The following is a 27,900-nucleotide window of genomic DNA, read 5'->3' on the forward strand; positions in this document are numbered from 1 at the left end:
TATTTGTTGATATATTCTTGCAGCAATCACGAATAGCATACTTCTTATGGTATTAAACTTTCTCACGTTCTTATCCAGCTGAATTAACTACTTCAGCATATGTAATAGTTAGTACATAGTACAGTACTCCGTAATTTCTTCCATGTGAATCGGCATGTGGCGGATGACATCGTGCAGAATCAATCCCCAGGGGTGGCGGACCCACTCGGTACTTGTCTAAACTATGGAGTTCTCACCAAATCACAAAGTACCCTTTTCAAAAACGAGCCGAGGTACTTTGGCGCTTCGACCGTCACAGCTGGGGTTTTGACCGAAAAAGGTCGCGCTCTCCGGATTTTCTTTTTACTCCAGACTTTCCTCTAATTTCCCCCCCCTTCCCTCCCTCCCCCACACACTCTCCCTTTCTCTCTCCTTTTCTCTTCTGGTTGTCTCTTTCGCGCCGGCAAGCGTTTCGCTCTTCCTGTGAGTATCTTGTTCACCTCCTCTTCCCCTCATAGGTTATAGGTTGGGGTTGGATCTTATGTAGTCAGCAAGATCAGACAGACTCTTATATATGTGGTTACTGTGACTGACATTTCCACCTCTTATTCAGATAGACCGTCATTATGTTTTTCTCACAGTTGCCCGCTCATCTCGCCAAGGCAGAGGAGCTTAAGCAGCCCCCGCCAAAAGGCGTTCCTTACTCCGTTGGTATTCCAGGCACTGAACAGTCTGGACGTAGCCGAGTTTACCGAGCATGGAACTACCAAAAGGAGCTTCTGAAGACTCTTGATCCTCAGGTATGTGTATACCTCGGCTTACGGATATCTCGGAAGAGCATCTTGCTAACTCTTAGTTTCGTCTTTAGGTTGTGACTGCCCACGATATGTTCGAGTCAACTGCCAACCGCCAACCTAAGAACCACTGCCTCGGCTGGCGCTCGTACAACCCCGCTACCAAGAGCTTCGATCAATATCAATGGATTACCTATGAGCAGGTGCAAAAGAGACGCGCGAACTTTGGTGCTGGTCTAGTTGAGCTTCACCAGAAGCACAATGTACACCGTCCCGGCCAGTACGGTGTTGGTCTTTGGTGCCAAAACCGTCCGGAGTGGCAGATCACTGGTACCTTTTTCCTCACATCATTTATTCTTTTGATCAGATGTCTAACGTTATTCTAGATTTGGCTTGCATGTCGCAAGGTCTCTACTCCGTCTCCATCTACGACGTTTTGGCTCCAGATGCTACCGAGTACATCATTAACCACGCTGAGCTTAGCTGCGTCGTTACCTCCCTTCCTCATATCCCAACTCTCCTTAAGTTGAAGTCTTCTATGCCTGGCCTGAAAATGATCGTCAGTCTGGATCCCCTGGATGCCGGTGAGCAAGACGGTCACTCGAAGCGCGCTTTACTCGAGTCCATCGCGGCTGGTCTTGACGTTTCTATCTATACCATCAGCGAGGTTGAGGCTCTCGGCGAGGCATCCAAGCGCGGATACAACGCTCCTTCGCCCTCTGATATTGTTACTATCAACTATACATCCGGTACTACTGGTCCTCCTAAGGGTGTTGTTCTGACCCATGGCAACGCTGTTGCTGCTACTTCTGCCGGTCTGGTCACAATTGGTCAGGCCCGTGGTGACACTATGTGCTCGTATCTCCCTCTGGCTCATATCTATGCTCGTCTGGCTGAACACACAGCTTTCTGGGGCGGTGCTCGTATTGGTTATTTCCACGGTAACATCATGGAGCTTGTCGACGATCTGAAACTTCTCAAGCCAACTGGTTTCATGTCTGTTCCTCGTCTGTACAGCCGTTTCGGTACTGCTATCCGTGCTGCCACTGTTGAGCAACCAGGCTTCAAGGGCGCTCTGTCTCGCCACATTGTTGCTACTAAGACTGCCAACCTTAAGAACCCAGATCCCTCCAAGGCCTCCATCCACCACGCTCTTTACGACCGTATCTGGGCCAAGAAGGTTGCCGCTGCTCTTGGTCTGGAGCGAGCTAGATATATGGTTTCGGGCTCGGCTCCTCTGGACCCGACTCTGCACAACTTCCTGCGTGTCGCAACTGGTACCGATGTTCTCCAGGGCTATGGCTTGACAGAGTCTTATGCCTGCGGTACCGCACAGTCTAATGATGACCTGTCTTCCGGCAACTGCGGTCGTCTTGCACCTTGCGTAGAGGCCTGCTTGGTCTCTCTCCCAGACATGGAATACTCCGTGGAGGACAAGCCCTACCCTCGCGGTGAGCTCCTCCTGCGTGGTAACAACATGTTCACCGAGTACTTCAAGAATCCCGAGGAAACCTCCAAGGCCATGACCGAGGACGGCTGGTTCCGTACCGGAGACGTTTGCCAGGTCGATGAGATGGGCCGCTTCATCATCATTGACCGACGCAAGAACGTGCTGAAGCTTGCTCAGGGTGAGTACATCTCCCCCGAGCGACTGGAGGGTGTCATCCTTTCGGAGCTTGGCTACTTCGGTCAGGCCTACGTCCATGGCGACAGTGTCCAGACCTTCCTGGTTGGTATCTTCGGCGTTGCACCGGATATGTACGCTCCTTTCGCCTCCAAGGTTCTCGGCAAGACGATCGAACCGACAGACCTTGAAGCTATCAAGGCCACTCTCTCCGACGACAAAATCCGCCGAGCCGTCCTGCGTGATCTCGAGCGCGTTGCGAAGAAGCACAAATTAGCCGGATACGAGCGCGTCAAGAACGTCTCTTTGAAACTTGAACCTTTTACCGTTGAGAACAACCTCCTGACCCCAACGTAAGTCCACATCCCCCTACTCAAACCGATATTTTTCCATTGGGTGTTTACTAATCTCTTTCTAGTCTCAAATTGAAGCGTCCTCCTACCACCAAGGCTTACCGTCAACTTCTGGACCAACTCTACGCCCAGGCTCTGGAGGAGGAGTCTGCTCCTCGTGCCAAGCTATAGATTGCTTTTCTTTCTTATATATATTGTTACGCTATCTTTATCGGGCTCGCCTTGATGTCGATTATTCCACTTGTACATAGGGCCGCATATTTATGTTGGTCAGCATTGTAGTATATTGAATCTGTTAATGAGTTTCTCGTCATCGTAGATGTACTTACTAGTACTAAATAATTGTGTGAATCTCAAGGGCCCTGGGAGAACCTGGGACATAAACCCAACAAAAAAAAAAAAAACCAGTTGATTCGATAAAAGGAACAGCTATCTACTCAGTTGATCTGTAACGAAGGGAAAAAACAAAAAGAAATGACAAGAGTGGGATTCGAACCCACGCCCCCTTGCGGAGATCAGGAATTGATGTTAAGGTAGACCTTAACCTGACGCCTTGGACCAACTCGGCCATCTTGCCAATTGGATGAAATGTAGTCCGAAAGTTTGCATTCTCAATCTCATTCAATGAAGTTGGACGATTCGAAGCACATGTTTGATATTCTATGCACATTGAGTGCTGTATCTGGTGGGAATTATTTTGATGGGGTTCTTTTTAAGGGTTCGATGTGGAGCATTATAGAGGGGACTTCTTGTTATTTATTTTTTCAAGGGTGTTGTTAAGCACCTTTTTCTAGTTTGTTATGCTTTGGTTAGTTCTGATATATATAATAGCCATCGGAAGGGATGGGTGGTTCCATAGTTATACTGGGTACCATACAACGCATTATCTCTATATCAAATATACTTTGTCTTGCCTAGCTATCAAATCTGTGAAAACCATGTTCGTACCACAGCAGCTTACAGGGGCAGATCTAGTGTCCGGTAATTAGCCCTACCAACAACATATCCCGGCGTGTCATGATAAGTTGAGGTTGCCGGCTGATATGATGGTGCGGTTCTGGATATTGAAAGCATACCCGAGGAACAGGGGAGTATAATATATTTCCAATGATTTGGAATGACACGGCAGACACATGAAATAGATATGAAGATTCCCAGGTGAGATTCTCAAGCGAATGGAGGTACGCGTTGCTTCACGCATACTATACAGGCAAATTGGTAGGCTTATTACAAGGTAGTCATGTCTACTGGGGCACCGCAGTGACCCTCGCGAAAGTATATCCTCAAACGAGGAGAAAACCCTAGACTAAAATTGACGCACTACGTATCATGATATGAGTAAGTACTGTATTCTTACCCCAGCACAAGTTCCCACTGACTTGGAAGTTCCCTTATAGAGCACTAAAGATTATCCTCAACAAGTTAGATTGTTGTCTTTCATACACTGTTGTCTTGTCTGCATTGGATGTTTTTCCAAAAAAGATTTCCCAACAGTATACACCAACACTTTCCACCACAGCCAATGATGCGCCGTGCTTTAATCACATATCGTCCATCTCGAACCTGAAACCCAAGGACAATGAAGAGAAGCCCCATATTGGCGCTCATCTAAGTTCCTCGTGGATGAACCAGGCAGACCCGTGTATCTAATTCCGTCTCTGTCCTCACTTGCAATACCCTCGCGACCAATTCTTTGTCACAATTGTACACTGTCCTCGCTCGTGCCTTTTTGCGCTTCCACCCACAATCACCAGGTTCTTCTCTGTGAACAGGTATTCCCCTAGGACAGACATATATGCTTCTCGTCTCCCGCCCAGCCCAGTAAGTCCAATCAGCAGAAACAGAGTCGCCCGTTTCCCCGGTAAAAGTATTGTCTACCACCGGATCGAGCTCTACCACCGATACCCTCACAGTCAATGCAGAGAGATACCGCCTATTCTCAAGCCAATCCTGAAGTCGGATAATCTGAAGGTACCTCGCCCCCTCCAATAGCGCAAGATATAACAAGTGATCATGTCCTTCCTGGACGTCATGAAATATTGGAAATATACCACGTCGCGTAGAATGTGTTCAAATAAACCGGGATCAGCATCGACAAAGTATGAGCCATCCGGAAGTAGGGCGCTATCTCATCGTCCAGAGAACAAGGAGGTGCAGAAGCAGCTCTCACGCTCGAGTATTTGACGGGCTGTAATGAATAGGCGTTCTCCTACCAGAAGGGTTACATGCTTAGCCTGTGCAGTAGGCGGATCCAATGATGGACGTTGATTGTCAGACATGTTGGAGGTGTCGAATGTTTCAACTTGATGAGTTGACAAATGACGACCTGCTGTTTAAGTAGTTGGTTGATTGATCTTTCTGCATAGGAACGCGGCTGCCATAAGTTGTCATTATGCTGCAAAGACGGGGAAACCCTAAAGGGCAAACAAGATGCCTCTATACATGTTATATGTGTGATCATCGTTATTTGAGTACAAAATTACACCGAGCTAACATGTCTACATCCATCAATCAGCTCTACGAATGAGTCGACATAATGATCAATCCGCATGTGAAAAATAGAAATTTTGACCTAGTACATGCCCAGTCACTCTCCTAGAGGGGAGATGTAAAAACACAAAAAAAGAAATGACAAGAGTGGGATTCGAACCCACGCCCCTTTCGAGACACGGAAATCTATTAAAGATCTCTGAGGATCAGGTAAACCTGAACCGTGCGCCTTAGACCGCTCGGCCATCTTGCCAGTTGATGAATAATTGGAAGATTTAATGTTATACAGACCTACGGCTGAAAGTATTCTGAAGTATACAGGGGTTAGTCCCAGAACTACTGAATAAATGCATGATGAACACAAGACGAGCAGAAGATGAGCGATTCGGTGATGGACTGTAGCAAAAAGAGATCTAATATAGACACAAATCCATAGTATAATATCATATTATTGATGGCACTGCTATTCATTGGTTGCTAATAGACTATAAGTAACTATATCCTATTATACACAACTTTGCCCGCGATAAGAAGTGATAAAGCACGCCCCACCGTGAAATGTATATAGATATTGAACATTGTACCACTCGCTGCTACATCATAATATGCCAAATGATGAGATAACCGCAGAGGTATCCACCAATTTAAGCAATCTCATGTTCAACATGATCTTTTGAATGGCATGTTGATACCGCGCTCACCGCGTGATAGCTTACATACGCAATTGGATGACATGATCTTCCCCTCCCCGCAATTTACAGCTTTGATAAAGAATGTCTCCCACTTAACTCAACTCTCTCCAGATATCACCTCATCAATGATTCCACCATGCGTCCCACCCCAGATATACCACTATTCCCCCAAAAGTCTTCCTTCGATCACCCCCCCTTCGTCCCTGGACCCACGCGACACTGCTTCCCCCGCAACATTCTTCCTATCCCGCACTTCGGATGTCTCCGATTCAGAAACCAGTCAACCCCTAGATGAACCCAGTGACACAAAAGATAGCATGTATGGAGTACAGAGCATGAGTGAAACGCTATCCAAATCGGGAATGTCCACAAATTCACCTCGTCTATTTCCTGGCGATAAAGAGTTCGAAGACCAAAGCCAACCCACCAGCCCCTCACCGAGGCTCAAAGATAAACATAAAGAACAGACATCAGATCGCAGGTCACCACTGAAGCCATCTGCATTAGATGTGCGTGATGCACCTATACCATCTGTCGTTTCTGATACGGTCTCTCGTCCGTTAACTCCGCTCAACCCCGATGATGCACCCTCCCTGCCGAGTAGTCCTAAGTCGATTTCAAACCATTCTCTCCGACCACTAGATGACATTTCTATCGCCGACGAGTTAAACAGCCAAGCGATTGACTCGGGAGACGAGGATGAAAGGCCTGGGTCTTCTATGCGCCTGGGACTTAGCGGTGCTCCTCAGCTTATCATGCCAAGTATCAAAATGCCTAGCAGACGGCCATTTACTGAGCGGGGAAAAGCCATGGGACGGTTCAAAATACTGGTTGCTGGAGCTTCAGGTCAGCTGATCCTTTTAGAATACGTAACTTGGCGAGGAACTTGCCCCGCTGACATTAAATCATATAGGATCTGGCAAAACTTCACTCATCAAATCTATAGTTCAGACATGCGAAGATATCGTACACGTTGATTCTCTCGCTTCTGAAACAACTGCCCTTGAACGACGGCGTTCATCACGTCCCCACTCTGGATCAGTCCCCACTCGCGGAACCACCGCCGTCAACGAGATCTACGCTAGTACAAAACCATATCCGGCTTGGTGGTCAGATCTTGAAGATTCGCGGGTCCTTCGACGTCGAAAAAGTATCGGGGAGATTGTTCTTGAGCGAAACCTTTGTTTTGTTGACACGCCGGCTGTTTCGTTGAGTCGAGCTGGACAGACGGATGCCATTTTGCAGTATATGCGTCAGCAATTTCACCGGGCTACGACTGCTTTGAATAGCCAAGGTGTAGATATGCAGAATTTACTGGCAGGAAACGGAGGGTCCCAAGTGGATGCTATTATTTATCTTGTATCAAATGGTACGTTTTGCTTTATTCCAGTGAAACTCCTCCGGCTAATTAGCTGCAGCTACACTTTCAAAGGACATCGAGTGTATTCGAAAATTGTGCGAGCTTAGCAATGTCATTCCGGTTGTGGCCAAGGCCGATACACTCTCATCGGAGCAAATTGAAATGACCAAAGTTCGATTCCACCAAGAGGCTCACAGTGCTGGTATCAAACCCTTTTTGTTCGGAGCACCGCCAGAGGGACTGGAAGGGCTTGACCCTCAACCGCCATATACAGTGTCCTCAGCGAAGACCACAGACTTGGATGTTATGGATGCAAGTACATTAATGAGCCCAGACTACGTCCAACCATTAGTTACATCGGAGTTAGAAAACCTGGTGCAAAAATTATTCGACAGGGAACATCTCGCTTGGATGCGTCATTCAGCTGCTAAGAAGCTAGTCTCGAGGCGCGGCGAGTTCTCTGCTGTACCACCACCAACGGCTCCTCTCTCTTCTGGATTCTCTGGAAGTTCGATGGATAGATCATACTGGCGAGCTATCCCAGGCGAATCATTGAATTCATCCTTCGCCTCCATTGCGGAACCATCACCACCCAGCTATACAATGGCACGACTTTCAGACTATACTCGACACGAAGAGTCCATGGCTCAGATAAGACTAGCTCACTGGGCAACAGATTTACAACGAAGTCTACAAAATGAACGAGATCGATATGCCTCTCTAGCCCGTGGTGACCGAGCCATCTGGTTAACAGAGAGATTAAGCGAATGCGTGATTGACGGGTCCCTAGTTCCAATTTCAAAAACGTCTGGATTTTGCGGACTTCGAATGCCACCTGGTGAGCAGAATCCCGCGTTACATGCTATTCGATATCCTGCCGACTATCCAGTTTCTATGAGTCACCATGATCCACTGGGTATAGTGGGATGGATTGATGATCTTGGACGAAGGAGCTGGGCCCTTGTCCAGATTGTTGGTAGTGTTGGAGTTGTTGGAGGGTTGGCACTTTGGCTTGCTCGAACTTGGGGACTTCCACCTCGAAGTCTATCGGATTTGCATTTGGATTATCTGTACGGTAGTCTTGAGCGGTGATCAAATTCGACTGATCTCTGATGTGCTATGAGGAGATGAATGGTTTGATGAATGTGACTGATTCTCGATGATTTTGAGACTAATATCTTTATGTGCACGATTGTTTGTGATATACGACTTCAAAAACCATTTTGGTTTGGGATTGCTGGTATCTTTTATTCTGGTGGTATTCCTTTCTGTCTTTTGTCTTGTCTGTTCTCATTATTTTTTGCTAAATTCCCCATTACGTGGCGTTACATTATCGTTGAGGTGTTTCATTTATGTTGCATTTTTCCTGAGAAGTTTTTAGGTAGTCAAGTGGCTAGATTAAAATGAATCGCGAGATATCATCCTCAACATGCCTCTAGCTATCATCAATACTATTACTGAATATACTCTGATAACCCTAATCATCTTTAGTTGAAAGACTACAATATACAACTACCACACCATAATAATCATAAAAAAACCAAGACCTAGAAACATGACAATACAGAAGACACATTTCACATTCACATTCACAATTCTCATTTATCCACAATATTCACAATTCTCATTTATCCACCTATTTCTCAACCAACTCCTCAAACCTCCGCAAATCCATATCCTTCTCCAAAAGCGGAATAACATAAGGATCAAAAGTCTTCCAGTAAGGATTGTTCAAATGATACTCTTGCGACGATTCCTGAAGATATCTCTCGACAATAGTGAAATCCTGCGGATCATGAACGGATTGCATGACGAACCAGGAGAGTGTCTCCTTATCCTTTGAGTAAACGGCCGATGCCTCGAGGAGTTTGGCGTGAAGTTTTGAGATTGATTCTTGATCCGGCTTGGCGCGCATGTCTGTATCAGATAATAGTGTATTATATTAGTTATCTGTCATTGGTATAACTGTGGAGAAGCAGAGGTAAAACGTACGGACGACGATTGTGTAGACCATGATGGGCAGATGATATTCAGCAAGTTAATGTCTGAATGAATGGATTGTAGATGAAGATGAAGATGAAGATTGTTTAAAGTAACCCCTCGGCGGGGGCGGGGCAATGTGCCTTTTATATCATTTCTGTTTCCGGTTTCATCGGTGAAGCCGATGTGGAGAATATGCAAATACCCCGAGATTAGTCCCGAGGTGATCCCGAGTGCTTAAGTGGTGGGTTGCATGCGCTAAATGGAGGTTAATCTTGCAGGTAGGTATATTTTGAGTATATTATCATGAGTATGTGATTGTGTGAGTTAAATGAGTAGATGTATTCAGTTTGGGTTGGATTGATATGTGAATTAGGGCATCGGAATTGATCGTGAGAACTCTTTATTTATCTTATTCTCAAAACATTACAAATGAAATAGACCATTCTACACTCTACAGTCTCAAACAATGATCCTACTTTAACGAAATGAAATGCAATCGTAAGCAGTTCATTCATCTATCTAAGCCTACCTGAAAAAAAAATCCAGCGAACAAAAAAATATGCACTTTTCCGCTGAATAGTATGAACGATAACTCGAACGCCCATGCAGAACATCCAGGGTGAGTGGGAATATAAATGAATCGTCGATCGCTATGTACTCAAGGGAATATCCTGAGGAGCATGCTGAAATTCTTCGAGATCGCTTTCCCCAAAAGTATTTTGCTTTTGCTTTTGCTTTTGCTGGTGCTTTTGCTTATGCCATGGCAGGAAGGGAAAGGGTGTCAGGCTCAGATGAATATAAATGTCATGAATTTCGGACTGGGAAATAAATCACATCATGTCACAGATCCGAGTGAGGATACACGTCTCCTCGTTCTTTTTTTTTCTCATCAAACAACAATATGACATTGGGGAATCTAAAAACCAGAAGGAGAATAAAGGTCGTTGAAGAAGGAAAGGGGGAAGAGGAAGTGGTGGAGGTAGGTGATTATGCGCTGAGACGTTGGATGAAGGACTGGAAAATGTTAGTCTGGAAAATGCAAGACGAATAATTTTGAATAGGAGACATAAACATACTGGGAAGAATTGTCGGAATCCTCGGACATCCAACTGACTCAATGCCGTCAAAAACTCGTCAATAAGATCTCCACCCATACCCATACCAGGAAGCTCATTGTTTCGTAGATAATCCGTATACTCTGTACCGGTCTTAGAGTAGATAGTTCGTTGCAAGCTACCTGCCTCTGCAAGGACCTGCTTAGCCTGAGCATCCTTCGAATTGAAGGATGGGTTCGCAGGAAGTGCCCAGCACAAAGGTGAGAATCTGGAAATCATGAAGCCACCAAAGCCCGGGAGTGCAGCCTGGGTCGAGCCATTGGTGGAGGCAGCTGGGGCGATATCGGGACCACCCCAAGAGATACCCATCTTGCACAGCACGGAGAAAGCCATTTTGGCAGTTGTGGGATCGTCGATGTCCTTGGCGAAGTGTTCGAGGGTAGTGATGACAGTTTCGAAGAGAGTTTGATTTCCTTGAGATAGTTAGCGCTTTAATTCTTGATTTGATAAAAAATTAGATATAATATATACTTACTCTCGCTGATAATGACAGCACCCAGATCATTATTGAGAACCGCCAACAAAAAGTTCAAATACTCACGCTTGAGTTCCGCAAGCTGAATCTCATCATCGGTACCTGTCGTTGGATCCGCAATACCAGAGAAAACACGCTGCAGGAACGGAGAGAGAAGGGTATCCAAAATGGTATATATTTCACCCTTAAAGCCAAAGATAACTTGGTCTAAAAGGCGCAAGAACAGAGCCATCTCATCCCGTGACGAAGTTTCAGTCATGAGACCATCGATCCAGCGGGGTAGTTGTGGCAGAATGCGAGATCCTTGGACACCGATATAGCGGGAAAATGCGAATCGAGCAGCCGTCCGGATATTGAATGAGCTCTTCAGTGACTCAAGAGCAACCAATGTTGCTTCGGCAACTTGGGAGAAAGCCTCTGAAACCTCGGGCGCGGGCATATGAGCGGGTGTGTGAGTGCCAGGAGTCCAATCGGAGAAGCCACGGGCGAGAGTACCCAAGGCCATAATGTCGTGATGGATTTGAAGAAGTGCGCGCTCATCGTTGTTCTTAGCTGCTGCAATGGTTTGTTCCATATCGGTGAAGATTGGTTGCAACACAGCCTGTGCATAAAGAACCTGCTTGTCTGCGGGTACGCCCTGAGTGGAACAAATGATACCAACAGCTTCGAAGAGGTAGAGTTGGCTATTGAAGACTGCGTCCGCAGAGCTTTCATGGTCTTCAGATGACATCTCGTCGCCATCATCGGTTTCCGAAGGAATTTCCGCTTTGATAACCAACAGTTTGAGCAGGGCTTCAACGACAGTCTGAGCCACATTGCCGATGAGCGCTCGCAGCTGCTTGACTAATCGCTGGAAAAGATACCAGGAACGTGTTTTGACCTTGCGATTAGGGTGATGCACAAGTTTGAGGAAGCTCTCGAGGACAACAGGAATGAGGTGCTGATGATGTTGGAAGAAAACGCTGTAACGGACGCAAATTTCCATGTACTGAAGCTGAGTGGCCGGGTGAGTGAAAAATTGAATCTCACACTCGACCATGCGAAGCATCATGTCAATCAACTTGACAGCAGCGGGTCCAGCAGGGGCATTCTTCTGATAGATACCACCGCCCTTGACAGCCAAATCGCCGAACAAGAACATCTCATGTAGGGCAAGTTCTAGGTCACGCCAATCAATCTGGCCTTGGGATGCGCGCAGACTGGCAAATGTGTTTTCTACCGACTGTGCAATCACAGTTATATAGAGCTCTTCGTGAGCTGTGGCAATGATTTGCTGTAAAACGCCCAGCCTCTTGCGCAGTTCTTGAAATTCCGCCTCATCTGTTTGGTCGTCTTCACTACCCCAGTCTGATGTCTCGTCGTAGCGAGTCTTTGCTATAATAGCTGTCAAGAAACCACGGAGAAGTTCGGCATTTCCGGCCTCATAGGATGGATTGGATTTGTTGAGCTTGCGGATGTAGGTGAGCATATCATTGACGCAGGGAATGACAGTCGAGCAAACTTCATCGTATTCATCGGAAAAGTAACGAAGCATATGGGGCACGAATTCCTGCAGAAGATTGTCTGCTTTCTCCTTGACCGGGCCAGCATCGGCTTCTAATACACGAATGATATCCAGAACGGTGATATTGACAAGTTTCGCCACGGTTTCCGCCAGGTCAGTATCGTATTCGGGGGTTGATCGATTCTGGTGCAAGGGTGGGCTGTTTGAAAGTTCGGTGACAATCAGATTGAGTTTCAAGAAATCAATCATCTCGATCTTGTCGGTTGGCTTCATTTTCTTGCCAATGATCTCAGTAAAGACGTCCACAGCAGCATCACGCACTCGGCGTTCCCCATCACGTAATTCCTGCTTCTTCGCTCGTCCAAGCAATTGGAACAATAAATCGAGCATAGTCTGGTTCACAACAAGGCTAATATCGATCCAACTGACCCAACTTCCAACTGCTTTCAGACACATCTCGACAACGACATCCTCGCCATCTTGCCATGCCGAGAGAATCTCCTGCCATGAACTGGCAATTTTCTGCATGTCCCGTTCCCGAATCAAGTCCTTCAAACTGTTCGCCTTATCCTGCTCCCCTCGAGACCGTGAGACCAGTACATCACCGATTTCCTCATGGATCGAATTCACAACTCGAAGGTAAAACACAATTCCGAGTGGATTATCGCGAGTGGAGCTGGAGGCAGATTTGTAGGTAAGGCTCAAGAGATCGTCGAAGCAGGATTCCCAACCGTTGGCGTAGAGAGCAGAAAAGAGGAAAGTGATGGTCTGTGCAATTTTGTTCTGAATGTAGGGTGCATCGGGGGCAGCAGTGCCATCAGGACCGTAGACCTGTCTTAGATATGACAACAAGCCATCCTTGACAATGACCAAGGAGGCTAAATCGATCACACCTGCTTGAGCAGCACTGTTGACAATTTCTAAACTCGTGTGTCGTACGATCTCAGGTTGTGGGGGAGATTTGATGAAGAGGCTCAAACAGACCTGCCATCCGGAGGGATCGGAGCGGAGTTGGTTCAGATAATCGAATGCTTGCGACTTTAGGGCTTGGTCGGAGAGGGGATTCCAGGCAATCTCAATTGCATTTGCTACCTAGAAGTGGGCAATGTGTCAATGCGCCGTTTTTTCTGCGTCGAGTCGGAGGATCGGAGAGGGGCAGTGGGGGAGGGGGTTGACAAAGGGATCGATAGAGGTGGATGGAAATATATTTTTTTTTCTTGAAGTCAGAAAGTAGAAAGGAGGAATAGTTATAACATACCTGATCTTCCATCTTCGACCAGCCAAACTCCCTTCAGAGCGTGGACGTGGAGAGGTGCAGATGACGGAGGGGAAGGATGTGTGTTGGGTTCAAAATTGTTTTTCGGTGGAGGAACACATCAAATCGGGGATTGCCCGTGGCTCCGCTCTCGTTTGGACAAATGACGCAGTAATCTTAATCAAATAGACTGGAATGGAAAGAAAAATGAAGAGGGTGAATTTTATGAAGTGTATGAATATTGTACAGTAGAAAGAGAAGAGAATTAGAATTGACAGACTCGAGGGAATTTTGAGTGTGTCCCAATAGGGCAAGGTGCTGCGTGATGGAAGAATTACAGCAGTTTGATTCTATCGTCTACACAATGTTATAGTAGATTACTAGTTATGAATAATATTTTTTTTTTTTTAAAAAAAGGTAAAAAATTAACAGACAGTCAGGAGATACTTAATATACTTCTCTTTTTCACTTCAACGCAGTAGAAATGATTCATTTGACCGATTCTGCTGTAAGAGTGCTGACTAAGCCACCGTGATATCTACAAATTTGCAGGGAAACATTGAAGAACACATTAAAAGAGTGTAAATAGTGTAGATATATCATAGGAATACATTAAGTTACTAGTACTAGATACTGCAATGCTGTATGTATAGAGTGTTACTCAAGAATAGAGTGTGGAGTCTTGAGAATCTAGTATAACTACCTTCAGTCTACTTAAAAAAAGGCCAGTGTGGACAAATCTGTCACAGTATAGATGTTGGAACAATAAAAGAATGACCAAGTATGCAGGCTGCATTGATTGCCTATAAAGTGGCAGACATAACATATACATGTGCATATGCAAAAGGATGCTGTCTAACCGAGATATTGTATACTGTCAATGTATTGCTCTATCAGCTCGTCTATACAAATACAGATACACACTGCTCTGCCCAGGGTATCAATATAAACCCATACTCCTAACCTTTGTGCATCACATCTCGCCTTATATTACCTTCTCCTGGTAGCAGTAGTATCATTCTGCTTGGAGCCAGAGGTAGTGGCGTGTGTATGTTCATGTTCATGTTCATGTTCATGGTCATGATCATGGTCATGATCATGATCATCAAGGGATTCAGACTCAGGACTAGCCTCAGTATCTTGAGTAATAAATTCCTCTTGGAAAGTAAGTTCAGGCTTCTCAATAGGAACAAAGCGGAATTTAACACGCTTGACACCGCGAACTTTATCACCAATCGCCTTGCGAACAGTTTCCTCAACAATTCGAGATCGATCAAGGGCCCACGCTCCAGGCACAGCAACCTCGACATCCATCAGGTAATTTTGTCCAGATTTCATACCCTGAACATCACGAATGACCACTTGTTCCCCTTCAGCGAGTTGATTCAATGCTTTCACGGCGGCCTTTTGAACGTTCTCCTTGACATCCTCGTCCACGGTTGTATCTGCTAATTCCAAGAGCGATGTAATGGTATTACCCCAACCGGCCTTGATCACCATCAGGGAGATCAAAAGTCCGCCAACCGGATCCAGCCAGGTGGCATCTTGAAAGACATAGCTTCCGCCAATTGTGAAGAGCGCGACGATACTGGTCAGGGAATCGATTCGGTGGTGAACCGCGTTGGAAGCGAGGACGGAAGATTTACGTTCTTCGGCAACTTTCATAGCTATTTGATTCGTCGTTAGTGTGTGTATTCACAGGGCTGACTCAGGTGAAACTTACTAGCATGATATAGCCACTCCTTAATAACGATTGATCCGGCCGCCAACCAGGCCGCATGAATATTAGGACCCAAGACCTCGAGACCATGACTATGTGAGTGACCATGACCATGACCGAGGATCCCTGAATGAGCCACGGTTTCCGCGACATCTGGATAGAACTGAGCGAGCAGGACCTGTCCTGCATTCAACCCCATAAACACACCACCACAAAGGAGGAGACCACTAACACCCAACGCCCCGATACTCTCAACCTTTCCATAACCATTAGGAAATCGTTCACTAGGCGGTTTAATAGACCAGGCGACCGTTCCAAGGGTTAAGAAATCAGAGACGAGATCGGTGAGGGCGTGATAGGCGTCCGCAATCAAAGCTTGGGAATGAAAGACATAACCACCAATAAATTTACCAATAGCCATGGCCAAATTGGCGACCAAACCAATGCGAGTAATGCGTACCCCGGCATCATTTTTATTTGTGGAAGTCAAGTAGACGTTATCGTGGTGATGATGGTGATGGCCATGACCATGACCATGGCCGTGAGAGTGGCTGTGACCAGCATGGCCCCTGGATTGTGACATTGGGAGGGAAGTTATGGGAAGACGCGAAGGAGATCGAACATAAGAGAGATGTGATGAATTGGGGATTCTTAAAGGAGCGGAGGAAGTGAGTACACGTCGTGCAGATCCACGGAGACTGGAGGCTTTGAAGAGAGAGTGGAGGGAGGGACGAAGCCTGCACCGCAAAGGCTGCGTCAGCGGCATCACGGCCCTTAAATTTAGGACGAGGCACGCGAGCACGGAGGGGAGGGGCTGAATTAGTTTGAAACCATGGGACTAGTGTTAGAGGGGTGAATTATATCAAACTGGAATTGGAACTGAAATTGGAATGGAATAGAATGAGAATTGGAGAGAATTGGAGGAGAGGGAGGGGAGAAGGTGTGAATCATGTAATCGGGAATCAGTGAAGCGGGTGGTCTTACATAGTCAGTATACCACATTGTAGTTAACTATGTATATACAGTATAGTTAAGTATAGATCAGCCTATGATATTGCATTAATTACTATACTTTATTCTATACTCTATACTACTCCATACTCTAATTTATAGTATATTACACATAGAATAATAATATAATATACTCTAATAATAACTGCTACTAATGCTGAAAATGAGTAATCGGAATAATCGGGTAAATCGCCAAGACAGAACAACGTCACCTCCGCCAAGAAACTCGCGATGAAATGTTGCGTCTTCAATGACGACGCCTGCGATTCGAATCCCCTTTACGGGTCCATTACCTCCTGCTATTATATTTCCTCCATCTGCAAGATCAGTTTCGGGTGCAATTGATGCAGTCCACCACTTCTTTGCTGCTCCTCCATCTCCGCACCTTCGAGGTATCGATGTAGGAGGACAATCCCAAACGATCCTCTTGACCGGTGCCGGAATCTCCGTCGCATCGGGTCTATCTGATTATCGCGGAGAACAAGGGACATATCGTCGGAATAAATCCTATCGACCCATTTACTTCCATGAATTCGTATCGCATCATGAATCGCGGAAACGATATTGGGCTCGAAGTTTTGTCGGATGGCCCGGTCTTGTAAAGGCTCGACCTAATGCAACTCATGAAGCTATTCGAGATCTCGGAAGGAAAGGGTATATTAGTTCTGTAGTGACGCAGAATGTTGATTCTTTCCATTCCCTTGCGCATCCGGATCTATCTACCTTGGAATTACACGGATATCTACGATCCGTCGTCTGTACCAGTTGCCGCAATCAATTTCCCCGAGAGAAATTCCAAGCATCGCTGGAAAAATTGAACCCGGCATGGGCGGAGTTTCTCGCTCGGATGGTTGAACAGGGGGGCTTTGGATACGGATAATCCGGACGAACAACGGCGGAAAGGGTTGAAGTTGAATCCAGATGGTGATGTCGATCTGGCCGAAGCACCTTATTCCACCTTCCGCTATCCTTCCTGTGAGATTTGTCTTGAGAATCCTCCCACTTTGAAAGATGGGACCAAAGCCCGAGTGGAAGTTGAGCAAGATGGTGCCTGGATGGATACTTCAAATGCTGGGATATTGAAACCTGCTGTGATTATGTTTGGGGAGAATATTGATCCTACTGTGAAGACGGCGGCTGAAGAGGCGATCGACGATGCAGGGCGTCTCCTGGTACTCGGTAGTAGTTTGGCCACGTATTCAGCCTGGCGCTTAGTGGAACGAGCACACAAACGGGGCATGCCCATTGGGATTATTAATGTTGGTGGCGTGAGAAATGAAGCTGTTCTGTTTGGATCGGTCGAGTCGAACTCTTCTGATGTACGCTGCAGTCATCCCGCACAGGCTATTCTGCGGGGGTAGTATCTCAATTGAATAGTATAGCTCGGTAGTGATAGTATAGTAATTATGTTACAATATATTATATAAAAAAAAATATCAATATACGCATATCGCACAAAACTATTGTAATATAAGTATAGTGAATATAATTGATTATTCTGTAGTGTACATAGTATATTCAGATTGTACATAGTGAAGAGTATGTAATCGCCCATCGCAATTCTCCACTTCGCGGGGCTTTCCTTCATCATGGAGCGCCTCAGGGTTTCTACTGTCCTCCACCCTTCATCCCTCGTCTCGCCCACTTCCTTTCTCTTCTCAAATCCTCCAGCTCCGGTCAAACGTTCACAACCGATCATGGACAAAGCCCAACAACCCAGCTCGTTCCAGCAACTGGAAAAGGTCATACCCTTTACTCACCGATCTACCATCCCGCAACTGACATCGTTTCCATATATAGCTCGGCGAAGGCACTTATGCCACTGTATGTTTCCTTCCTTCCTGATCACGATCACCTTCGACTGCCCGACACTGGTCGTACTCCTGCGCTGGCCCTGTTGGCCCTGCTGGCCCTGCCGGTGTGCTGGCTTGTTGCCGTGCTGCATTGCCGCGCATCTCATTCCTCGCTGACAATATCAGGTCTTCAAAGGGCGCAATCGCCAGACGGGTGAAATGGTCGCCCTGAAAGAAATCCACCTCGATTCCGAAGAAGGAACGCCCTCAACCGCCATCCGAGAGATCTCCCTCATGAAAGAGCTGAAACACGAAAGCATCGTCTCCCTCTACGATGTCATCCACACCGAGAACAAACTCATGCTAGTCTTTGAATTTATGGACAAGGACTTGAAGAGATATATGGACACTCGCGGAGATCGAGGACAACTCGATCCCCCTACAATCAAATCCTTCATGCACCAGCTCCTCAAGGGCATCGCATTTTGTCACGAGAATAGGGTTCTCCACCGTGACTTGAAACCTCAGAATCTCCTCATCAACAAGAAGGGTCAACTCAAATTGGGTGATTTCGGTCTTGCCCGAGCATTCGGTATCCCCGTCAATACTTTCTCCAACGAAGTCGTCACATTATGGTATCGAGCTCCAGACGTTCTCCTCGGTTCTCGCACCTATAATACCAGTATCGACATCTGGTCTGCTGGCTGTATCATGGCCGAAATGTATACAGGTCGACCTCTGTTCCCCGGAACCACCAACGAAGACCAATTGTTGAAAATCTTCCGATTGATGGGAACGCCGTCGGAACGCTCTTGGCCCGGGATCTCGCAACTCCCGGAATATAAGCCGACGTTCCATGTTTACGCGACGCAAGATCTGGGCCTCATTCTACCCCAGATTGATCCGCTCGGATTAGACCTGCTTAACCGAATGCTCCAACTTCGTCCAGAAATGCGTATTAGCGCCGCTGACGCCCTTCAACATCCCTGGTTCCACGATTTGCCTCAACTTCAAGCTCAATTGCAGCAGCAGCAACAACAACAGATGGCCGGTGCTTATGGCGGTATGATTCCTCCTCAGTCTGCGTACTAGGATTATCTCTTGAGGGATGGAAAAATAACTGCGTGACGAGATGACGATTAGACTATCGCAAGGTGAACTCGGCGTTATACCCGATAATGAAATCTCTTTGATTGTTCTTCATTCCTTTTTTGCAATGTCTCATGTTTCTTTTTTTTTGTCGGTTTCTAATAACTTTTGGTTTTGGTTCTCTCTTGGAGCCAACGGCTTTACACCAGAGGGTATCTGTTGGAAATTGCACTTCGCTCTGTATCAACGTTGTCCAAGTGGAAAACTTCTCCCATACCCTCCAAGTCGCTTGGATTACTCTTCTACCCAATATCAATTGGCATGCCATATTCTATTCGACTACCCGTACATTGAAACAATACGTAAAAGAGTAACCAAGCTCCCATCTCCATTCTATACCCAACCCACTGCGAATATTCCAAACCTCAAATTTCAAATCCAGCCTAACTACTCCGACATAAGCATCAATCTCACAAAGCCCTTTGTTAAAGAGCCCCCAGCCACCTTCAAACTACTCGTAGTCCAAACCTTCCCAAGCCACCAACAAGCAATCCGCATAGCTTAGCTTCGTACCAGAAATCCCCCCAGGACTCGAACCAGTCTTGATCTCCCAATACCTCATTTTCTTTCGGGGAGATTAAACAGAACGTCCTTTCTGTACCACAGAAACTATTTGAATCCCAACAGAATGCAAAGACGCAAAAAAAAAAAAGACGGATTCAAAGAAATGATTCGCATCAGACTGAGTCACACACGGGAATCGACATCTTCATGAAAAATCCCGGGCCTTTCATTCCGAGCCCAAGCTAAACTTACAATTTAAAAACCCGAAGCAAATATCGCCCCCAAGCCCGATCCTCACCAGTAATTACTTTCGTAAATATTGGACTGGATGAAGTTACCGGGGATGATCCATGGAAAAAGAAAACGGTGCAGTCTATCACGATTGGAGAACCAAGGAAATCATATAAGGCCAATCGGGATTGCAAGGATAGAAAGAAAAGAAGAAAGACCGAACCCCGCATAAAAGAGATGGTCAGAAGACCCCGTCAAAAAGGAGAGATATCGAGGGGGCGGGGGGGCTAATACGGTGTTTTTCAAAGGATCGTTCATATTTTCATCTTTTGTGTTTCGCGGATATGATTATTCTTTATTTGTTCGAGGGATATGACCCTGTCGTTCTCAACTCAAGAAAGCAGAATAGATGTATTGATATAATGGGTCTGTGGTTACTGTGTGCGCTGATTGTACTGATTTTCACTGAGTCGTATACTCGACGAGTACCTCCTGTATGATGAGCTCATAGCTCAGAGCTGTCTGACGGAGATTCTTCAGGCCTCCGAGGATATCAGCACAGGAAAGTCATATATCCTCACCCATGAAACGAGCATCACGATACATCAAGTTTATCACACTACGATTCTCAGCTCGGTCTCTACACTCACTCACTACAAAGGGTCACTCTGAATTGATATTCTGTACATCGAGACTGATGGTACATACAACTCGCTCACAGAGACGCCTGAGGGTAATTCCAAACCAACCATGGGCTCACCCTCAGCAGAGCAGAAACTCGCCATTTCAGTCGCTGAACGCGTTTGCTCTACTATCTCGCTTGTCGGGACATTTGTGATTGTGGCTACATTTATTGGATCGAGATCATTTCGGAAACCGATTAATCGTCTTGTGTTTTATGCTTCGTGGGGGAATCTCATGACCAATATAGCGACTTTGATATCACAAGATGGTATACGTGCCGGCGTTGGAAGTCCATTATGTCAGTTTCAGGCATTTTTGATTCAATGGTGAGCATTGCCAGCTCTGTTGAGAGTACTCATTACTCGGGGTACCTGGATAGTGACCAAGATTGTAAACTTAGGTTTATGCCTGCTGATGCTCTTTGGACATTCGCCATGGCTTGTAATGTCTACCTTACATTCTTCTACAAATATGATTCAGAACAACTACGTCGTTTGGAGTGGAAGTATTTTCTCTTCTGCTACGGTCTACCTTTCATTCCAGCATTCACCTACTTCTTCATTGAATCAGATGCACTAGGCCGAATATATGGTTCTGCTATTGTAAGTGTACCGAATTTTCCACCCCTTCATCCTTTCACGTGGCTAATCTTACATACTTCCTGCAGTTATGGTGCTGGATATCAAAACCATGGGATTGGCTTCGAATAGCTATATTCTATGGACCTGTTTGGCTAGTCATCATACTCACCTTCGCAATTTATATTCGTGCCGGATCAGTCATTTATCAGAAACGACGTCAATTACGAAATATCGGGAACATGGACTCGTTTGGTTCCGGGCATGTTGATTCGGGAAATTCTCCTCTTGTCAAAATGAGCGGTATTAAGGTAACCAGTGACATCGCCTACTCGGAGCCGGAACGTTTATCTCTGCCGCTCAGCGATGCTGCAAGTAGCTCCATGGCTCAGCAAGGTCATCATTCCCCACCTAGCTTCACGCCATACTCGGTGACTATACAAGGGGGAAGTATGTCTGATCCAACGGATACCTTTCAGGGAGAAATGACTCCAGATACTTCGGGTCGATTGTTTAATTCACGGCCGGATTCGGGAATTATTCAAAACGGACATGTCTCGCACGTTGATCGGTTGGAGGCACATTCTCGACGGACAACATCTGGAGAAAACAATACTGCTACCTGGGCCTACACGAAATATGCAATGTTATTTTTCATTGCATTGCTTGTGACGTGGGTGAGTCTGCGATTGATATACGTAACTAGTAACTAGACGAGAGGCTCTTGACTAATTGGTGCTAGGTTCCTTCGACATTGAATAGGGTAGTCTCTTTTGCTCGGCCAGCTGAGTTTTCTTTCGGATTGAATTTTGTTTCGAGTCTTGTTCTTCCGTTGCAGGGGTTTTGGAATAGTTTGATTTATGTTTCTATATCATGGCCTGCGTTTAAAATTATTTGGAAGGATTTCAAGTGCTTATCTGCGCAGCGAAAGGCTTCTCAAAGTAGTCTTTCTTGACCATATTTTACTCAGAGTTATTCTGTTATTGTTATCTCTGCTTTAATATGATATCTTGTATTTATATTCGAACTAATTGAAAAATACGCTATGTGACATTGCTGATATACTCAATCTGCAGTCAAATGGAGATAGTCCCACGAGCACATCGTTTGGCTCAGAATTAAAGGAAAATGCAGGTTAATTTAAATAATTAAAAGTAATCATTCCAATTAATAATTCCAAAATGACAATTAGTAAATGCCTCCAAAAAATCGTGCATACAATCTTTCTACACTGAATATTTCACGTGACCATCGCGTCGCGGTACCAGTAAAGCCCAAATTCCTGAAGAAACAACAACAACACTCCAAGACAATTCAACGCAGACTGCATTCGTATCCAAGCCCAATATCACGAAGAAAAGACAATTACGGCCAGGGTATACCATCATGCCACCAAACAACCATCCTAACCAACCTTCGACAACCCCTCCCCTCGGTCCCCGCGCATCGCGTCTTCACCAAGTATTCGAGCAAGCGCTAGCACGCACACTGAAAGCAAATTCGTACTCGAACTTCGCAAGCTGCTTCCCGACACCGGCGCGACATGTACCAGCCAGTCTAGAGAATGTTTGGAGGCAATTAAATGCGAAACTGGAGGAGAGTGCCAAGGCGGAGTTTGAGGAAATTGTTGAAGAGAGGGAGGCAGTTGAGCATTTGAATGAACTTGATCGACTTGTTTCTGAAGCAAGAGAGAGGAAAGAAGCGAGTGGTGATAGTGGTAAACAGGGCGAAGCGTACGTTTAATTCCATGTTTAGATCTGCTGCTTTTTGAGACAAGCTAACATCATCCAGTCCGCATACCCTTGGCGCCGACGAGCTTTACAAAGCACATCTTACCCCTTACCTAAAAGAAGTACAGTCAACACTGGACAACAAGCTTGAAGCAACGCATGCGCAGAACGCGGAACTCGCGAAAACGGTGCAGGCGCAGCGGTTAGAGATCGAAAAGCTTCTTTCTCACCTTGAGTCTGTTGTTTCTGATGTGGAGGGTGCTGCATCTGCGTCGAGACAATTTACTCAGGAAAACCATACCCGTGAAGATGCGATACAGATGGACGAAGAAATGAACAACCGTTCGGGTCTTTGATACTAGCATGGAAATCTCGCTTTGAAAGGTTGTAAAGTTTCATTCTAACTATGAACTCGGGTTATGAGATTAAAGCGCTCATTTCGGTGGCTTCAACCATTCCATCCTCCACCATCTCCGTCGCGACGGTGATGACTTGATCAAGAGATTTCATCTTGAGATCCTGCAATTTGGTATTTTGACCTTCCATTGCAGAAGCAATAGCCTCCTTACACGACCCATCGCGCTCTTCAATGACAGCCCCGTCACGACGAGCTAGCGCTGCAGCTCCACGGTAATAAGTCTGTGCATTACGCAAGAGTGTGGCACCGTTTTGTTTGGCCATTGCATGATTCCATGGTTGCCGTCCAAGTCTCCATCGCTGCATCTCCGCATCTCCTCTCGCGAGATGGATTTTAGGCAAGTTTTCGGCATTGGGCAACTTACTCGCTGCTGTCAGTGCGTCCAATGCAGCTGAAAGTGATTGCCATCGTGCGGTAATTGAGAGCTCTAGAGTCTCAGGGTCCTCGTGTGGGGGTACCTCGGCAAATGCGGCATTCAGGGATGTCAGTGCATCTGCTTTATGGCAAAGTCCCTCTGGATCCGCCGAGACGTCCAGATCTGCCCCGAACGCCTGGCCAACTTCCTGCTGGTACGTTTGGACATCTGTGTGGCCACCTCGGTAGAGGACCTCGTGAATTGCACAGATGAGTTTTGCCCTTGATAGCGCTGCCTCGTACTGTCTGTCCGAGCCTTCTACATAGGCGGGGAGTCGGGTTTGAATTAATTCGGACGAATACTCCTGCACCCAACCGACGCCACCGGCAGCAGGGTTAGAGGTGAGTAGATTGCATAGTGCAGTCAAGGTGTCCAACTGGGCGACAGCCGTATCGACGAGTGTATTTTTAGTGACAGGCTCGACAATTGCAGCCCAGTGTTCCTGGGGGATCGTCCTCGGACTCAGTAATTTGTTCTGCGGGTTGTGGCTGTGGCTGCGGTTGCGGAGCTTGAGGTTGTTCTTCCTGTTCAGGCAAATCCATCTGCTCCATCTCTTCCTGCAGTTCCGTGTACTTCATTTCCTGCAATACCAAACATCGTTGAAATAATTCAATCGCTTCTTGCAGATATGTACTAGCCTGCATCAACTGCTCTTCACCCGGATGCTTGGTATCTGCGATTGCCTCGGCAAGACTCGTTAGAACCTGTCCACTGTTGAAGAGAACGTCGGCGTTATCTTGATCCAGTGATAGAGCGTCTCGGTGTGATTGGAGAGCTACTTGGAGGATTTCTGTTTGTGGAGCCGGTAGTTGAGCGGCTAATTTGGGGTGTTGAGTGATTGCATATTGGACTCGTGCTCTGAAATTGTGTTAGCGCGCTGTACTCATCACGTTCAAAGAAAAAAAAAAACTCCCCCCAGAAAAATTAAGAAAATTTCTGTAAATGGAAATGTAGTCAGATAGAAAGAACGTACTTGTTGTAAGCTAAGTCGAAAGCAGTAGGATGTTTCTGCAATCCATCATCGTAATTGGTAATAGCGCGCATGAAGAAACGCATGGACTTGGCTGCATCTCCAGCTCGCCATTTTTCGCCAGCTTCTTCTAGTTCGACGCCGGCTGGATATATCACTTAGTTGAGTTCGATATGTCGATAAAGTGGCAGCGGGATATCATGTATTCATACCAGCGAGAAAGTCATCGGCCGTGACCGGAGTTGACTGGCGTATGTTAGCATAAGTCTTTGATGTGGTGTGGTGTGTTGTGTTGTGTTGGGTTGTGGTGAAATGAAGTGGATGAGCACTACAATATTGTAGTAGATATCAACGGATATAATTGAGGGAAGAGAGTAAAAAGGGACAGTTATAGGGTATTTGTGGTAGTTTGAAGCTACATGTATAGTATGATATTGATACCGGGCCGGCAGCGTGGGGGGACATCAAAATGATACAAAACAGAGATATGGTGAATAAAAGAGAAAGAAAGATGAATAAATGAAATAATCATCTCTTCTTCTGTTTGTACGTACCTGCTTGGCAGCCTTTTTCTTCGGTTTGAAGTCTTTTAGAAGGGACTTTGGTTTCGGCATGGTTGGACGAGGTTGAGTTGTGAATGGCGGCGAGTGAAGAATGTGCGGGCGTGCCAAGACCGACTCGCTCACAATTCAGTTGCTACAATCTGCATACTCACATAGTACAACTGTCTATACAAGATATACTCTACGGTATAATTTAATATACAATTCTCTCAATTAAATCAATACCCCAAATAAAATGTAGTATAATACATATATATATATATACATATTATACTGTATATAATATAATATTATATCACATATATCAATATATCATAAATTATAGAATGACCTCACTTGGCTGATCGCACGTGGCAAAGTCCCACCAGCCACTTCTGTCGTGCATTTTTATACTCTTAGACAATAGTATACTCATCAATACACTTGATACCTCGACTTTATTGCATATATCATCTCAACTACTACCTGATGCACACTGTACATCATCATTAGACACCTCAACTCATTATTCTACATTCCTGATTTACAATACTCGCTACTCCACTACTCTGCTTCCCTCTGACCGACGAAGATCCGCACTCCTTTTCCCCCACCGCCGTCTTGACCCACTCCGTTTCGACCTCCTGAGTCGTCTTTCTTCAAAAATACCCAACCGTCTCTGCATTGGCTCGATCTGTCTCAGTCCCGCTTTCGCGTGGTCTTGTGTGTGTGTTTTCACTCTTTCTTTCAGCTGGGTTTGACTCCGTATAAGATCAACCCCTCCAAGGATCCTTCCCCCAACACCAATACCACCAACTTAAATCTTGAACACCATACGATCTCAGTGTATGTCTACCCAAATTGCTCCTAGAGAAACAGACCATGCGATTCCACTCTTCTGCACTGGATTGATTGGACCGAGGATCCCGTGCTAATCCACCCCCCCCTCCGGCTGTAGGAATTCCCCATTCGACTACTCACCCCATTTCTAAATACTCGCCCACCACCTCTCTTCCCAGCATCGAGCAAAGAAAATGGCTCGCCAACCTTCTCTCGACTCAGAGCGGCCCATCATGACCAACTCGGTACGTGAAATCTACCCTTTGACTCACTATATCATCACCCTCTTTGACGCGCATTTCAAAAAATCAAGTCACGATGATCCTCCCCTCCCCACGCGCATATCACAAAACTAGAACCAGAACCACTTGATTCATTTATGTCGATGTCGATGATTGTACTAACACTATATCTATTAGAACCGCAACTCTAAGCGCTTCTCCACAATCAGTGGCAGTCCTTCGCTGGCAAATTCCGAGCGCACAAATGGAAGTCTACCCTCCGGCGATCCCAGAATCCGCGACATCACTCATCTCGGCGATGGTCTCGAGCGTCTCGAAAACAAACCCCTCCAAGCACAACGGTTTGTGCCCACGGCTGAGAAATCCGATAACTTGAATAAACTGGCCCTTGGTGCTAAGGTTGAGCGCGCCCTTGGTCGACGGATGACAAGTCAAGATGCAGTGATGCGCAAGCCTTCTCTTAGTGAAAAGACGGCCGGTACGGCTTCTTAATTCCGGGGTATCTGGTCCTGGAGTAGCAGCCTATCAATGACCGACTTGCAACCTATAAGTCTAAGAGCAGGCTTTTGCTCTCTGCGATGACTGTCTACTTACTGTCACGTCTTGCCTCGCTTTGTCTATGTCTGTTCGAATCTTTGATTATCTTTTCTCTTCGCTCAACTCAGCGGGGCCTTTTACGAGGTCTCTATGATACGATCGCTTTTTGTTACATTCCTGTCAGGTTCATGTCTCATCATACCCCCCTTTTCTTTTCAGATTTTCTTTTCTCTCTTTTCTTAGGGCGTTTTCATTTGATGAATAAAGTCTTGCATGATTCTTGTGTTTTGCCAATTATCTACTATTTGAAACCGAAAATCTTTGATACCGTCTTCTCTATTGCTACTTGTAGAGATAAGAACGTATAGCCGTCGTCTTCTGCCTAGTCTTAGCTGCATAGTATGAATGCATACATGAAAGTGCAGACCGAACCTCGCCATTTATTGTCATTGATCCTCTCCTCCTTTTGAGTCCTCACACCAACATTGGATACCAATAATATCTCTATTTCTTTGATATCATTCTGCTCTTCTGTGGTGCTGCTGCGCTGTCTAATTCTGCCAGGCGGTGAACCGTGCCAAGCCCACGCAAACCCGCACGGAGTCGCAGTCGACGAAGCTGCTTTTTCTTCAAAGTGAATTCTTCTCCTCCAACAACTTCGATTCGCTCTTCTGCTTCCTTTTCGACCTTCCACCTGGTTCACACACGACCATCTGATTCATCTTCCGCATTTCCAACCTCTTCCTCGACACTATCCCATCTTCCCACCGACTGTGATCTCATCCGCACAAGAGTCTTTTCCAGTAAATTCCACTCCACCTTCCATCTATATTTTGTGGACACTCTCTGCATCTTCTTAAAGAGTATACTTGCGACTTCGACTCAGCGCTTTCTCTTCTTCCGTTCCTTTTG

General features: G+C 46.0%; 11 protein-coding genes across 11 annotated transcripts; 6 read left to right on the plus strand and 5 right to left on the minus strand.

The window, feature by feature from the left end:
* Positions 1 to 605: 605 nt before the first annotated feature.
* On the plus strand, positions 606 to 2,921 carry N7469_009016 (putative AMP-binding enzyme; the record flags this gene model as incomplete). The annotated part of the gene is made up of 4 exons (XM_056647934.1): positions 606 to 779; positions 848 to 1,103; positions 1,160 to 2,750; positions 2,816 to 2,921. The coding sequence occupies 4 exons, from the start codon at positions 606 to 608 to the stop codon at positions 2,919 to 2,921; spliced, it is 2,127 nt and encodes a 708-aa protein (XP_056497699.1).
* A 1,858-nt stretch (positions 2,922 to 4,779) lies between these two features.
* On the minus strand, positions 4,780 to 5,029 carry N7469_009017 (uncharacterized protein; the record flags this gene model as incomplete). Its single annotated transcript, XM_056647935.1, has 2 exons — positions 4,780 to 4,938; positions 4,964 to 5,029. 2 exons carry the CDS (start codon positions 5,027 to 5,029, stop codon positions 4,780 to 4,782), a joined length of 225 nt encoding a protein of 74 aa, XP_056497700.1.
* A 1,028-nt stretch (positions 5,030 to 6,057) lies between these two features.
* N7469_009018 (uncharacterized protein) lies at positions 6,058 to 8,384 on the plus strand (the record flags this gene model as incomplete). The annotated part of the gene is made up of 3 exons (XM_056647936.1): positions 6,058 to 6,778; positions 6,846 to 7,301; positions 7,351 to 8,384. The coding sequence occupies 3 exons, from the start codon at positions 6,058 to 6,060 to the stop codon at positions 8,382 to 8,384; spliced, it is 2,211 nt and encodes a 736-aa protein (XP_056497701.1).
* A 544-nt stretch (positions 8,385 to 8,928) lies between these two features.
* On the minus strand, positions 8,929 to 9,306 carry N7469_009019 (putative quinol monooxygenase; the record flags this gene model as incomplete). The annotated part of the gene is made up of 2 exons (XM_056647937.1): positions 8,929 to 9,209; positions 9,285 to 9,306. The coding sequence occupies 2 exons, from the start codon at positions 9,304 to 9,306 to the stop codon at positions 8,929 to 8,931; spliced, it is 303 nt and encodes a 100-aa protein (XP_056497702.1).
* Positions 9,307 to 10,262: 956 nt separating this feature from the next.
* On the minus strand, positions 10,263 to 13,684 carry N7469_009020 (Ran GTPase-binding protein LOS1; the record flags this gene model as incomplete). The annotated part of the gene is made up of 4 exons (XM_056647938.1): positions 13,628 to 13,684; positions 10,866 to 13,461; positions 10,352 to 10,803; positions 10,263 to 10,289 (listed from the first exon to the last, which is right to left on the minus strand). Exons 1-4 carry the CDS (start codon positions 13,637 to 13,639, stop codon positions 10,263 to 10,265), a joined length of 3,087 nt encoding a protein of 1,028 aa, XP_056497703.1. The 5' UTR covers positions 13,640 to 13,684.
* A 930-nt stretch (positions 13,685 to 14,614) lies between these two features.
* N7469_009021 (cation diffusion facilitator family transporter) lies at positions 14,615 to 15,927 on the minus strand (the record flags this gene model as incomplete). The annotated part of the gene is made up of 2 exons (XM_056647939.1): positions 14,615 to 15,291; positions 15,348 to 15,927. The coding sequence occupies 2 exons, from the start codon at positions 15,925 to 15,927 to the stop codon at positions 14,615 to 14,617; spliced, it is 1,257 nt and encodes a 418-aa protein (XP_056497704.1).
* Positions 15,928 to 16,605: 678 nt separating this feature from the next.
* N7469_009022 (cyclin-dependent serine/threonine-protein kinase phoA) lies at positions 16,606 to 19,240 on the plus strand (the record flags this gene model as incomplete). Its single annotated transcript, XM_056647940.1, has 4 exons — positions 16,606 to 17,009; positions 17,215 to 17,674; positions 17,959 to 18,273; positions 18,335 to 19,240. The coding sequence occupies 4 exons, from the start codon at positions 16,606 to 16,608 to the stop codon at positions 19,238 to 19,240; spliced, it is 2,085 nt and encodes a 694-aa protein (XP_056497705.1).
* A 1,542-nt stretch (positions 19,241 to 20,782) lies between these two features.
* On the plus strand, positions 20,783 to 22,249 carry N7469_009023 (putative cAMP receptor-like protein; the record flags this gene model as incomplete). The annotated part of the gene is made up of 4 exons (XM_056647941.1): positions 20,783 to 21,042; positions 21,117 to 21,318; positions 21,384 to 21,971; positions 22,037 to 22,249. The coding sequence occupies 4 exons, from the start codon at positions 20,783 to 20,785 to the stop codon at positions 22,247 to 22,249; spliced, it is 1,263 nt and encodes a 420-aa protein (XP_056497706.1).
* Positions 22,250 to 22,680: 431 nt separating this feature from the next.
* N7469_009024 (PMF1/NNF1 family protein) lies at positions 22,681 to 23,380 on the plus strand (the record flags this gene model as incomplete). Its single annotated transcript, XM_056647942.1, has 2 exons — positions 22,681 to 23,027; positions 23,086 to 23,380. The coding sequence occupies 2 exons, from the start codon at positions 22,681 to 22,683 to the stop codon at positions 23,378 to 23,380; spliced, it is 642 nt and encodes a 213-aa protein (XP_056497707.1).
* A 61-nt stretch (positions 23,381 to 23,441) lies between these two features.
* On the minus strand, positions 23,442 to 25,441 carry N7469_009025 (uncharacterized protein; the record flags this gene model as incomplete). Its single annotated transcript, XM_056647943.1, has 5 exons — positions 23,442 to 24,381; positions 24,431 to 24,715; positions 24,831 to 24,972; positions 25,040 to 25,073; positions 25,382 to 25,441. 5 exons carry the CDS (start codon positions 25,439 to 25,441, stop codon positions 23,442 to 23,444), a joined length of 1,461 nt encoding a protein of 486 aa, XP_056497708.1.
* Positions 25,442 to 26,403: 962 nt separating this feature from the next.
* Positions 26,404 to 26,943, plus strand: N7469_009026 (uncharacterized protein; the record flags this gene model as incomplete). Its single annotated transcript, XM_056647944.1, has 2 exons — positions 26,404 to 26,454; positions 26,629 to 26,943. The coding sequence occupies 2 exons, from the start codon at positions 26,404 to 26,406 to the stop codon at positions 26,941 to 26,943; spliced, it is 366 nt and encodes a 121-aa protein (XP_056497709.1).
* Between the last annotated feature and the right edge of the window lie 957 nt (positions 26,944 to 27,900).

Source organism: Penicillium citrinum (assembly GCF_028827155.1).
Source record: "Penicillium citrinum strain IBT 23319 chromosome Unknown utg000008l:1.0-2707905.0:1.0-2709502.0, whole genome shotgun sequence".
Taxonomy (NCBI): Eukaryota; Fungi; Ascomycota; class Eurotiomycetes; order Eurotiales; family Aspergillaceae; genus Penicillium; species Penicillium citrinum.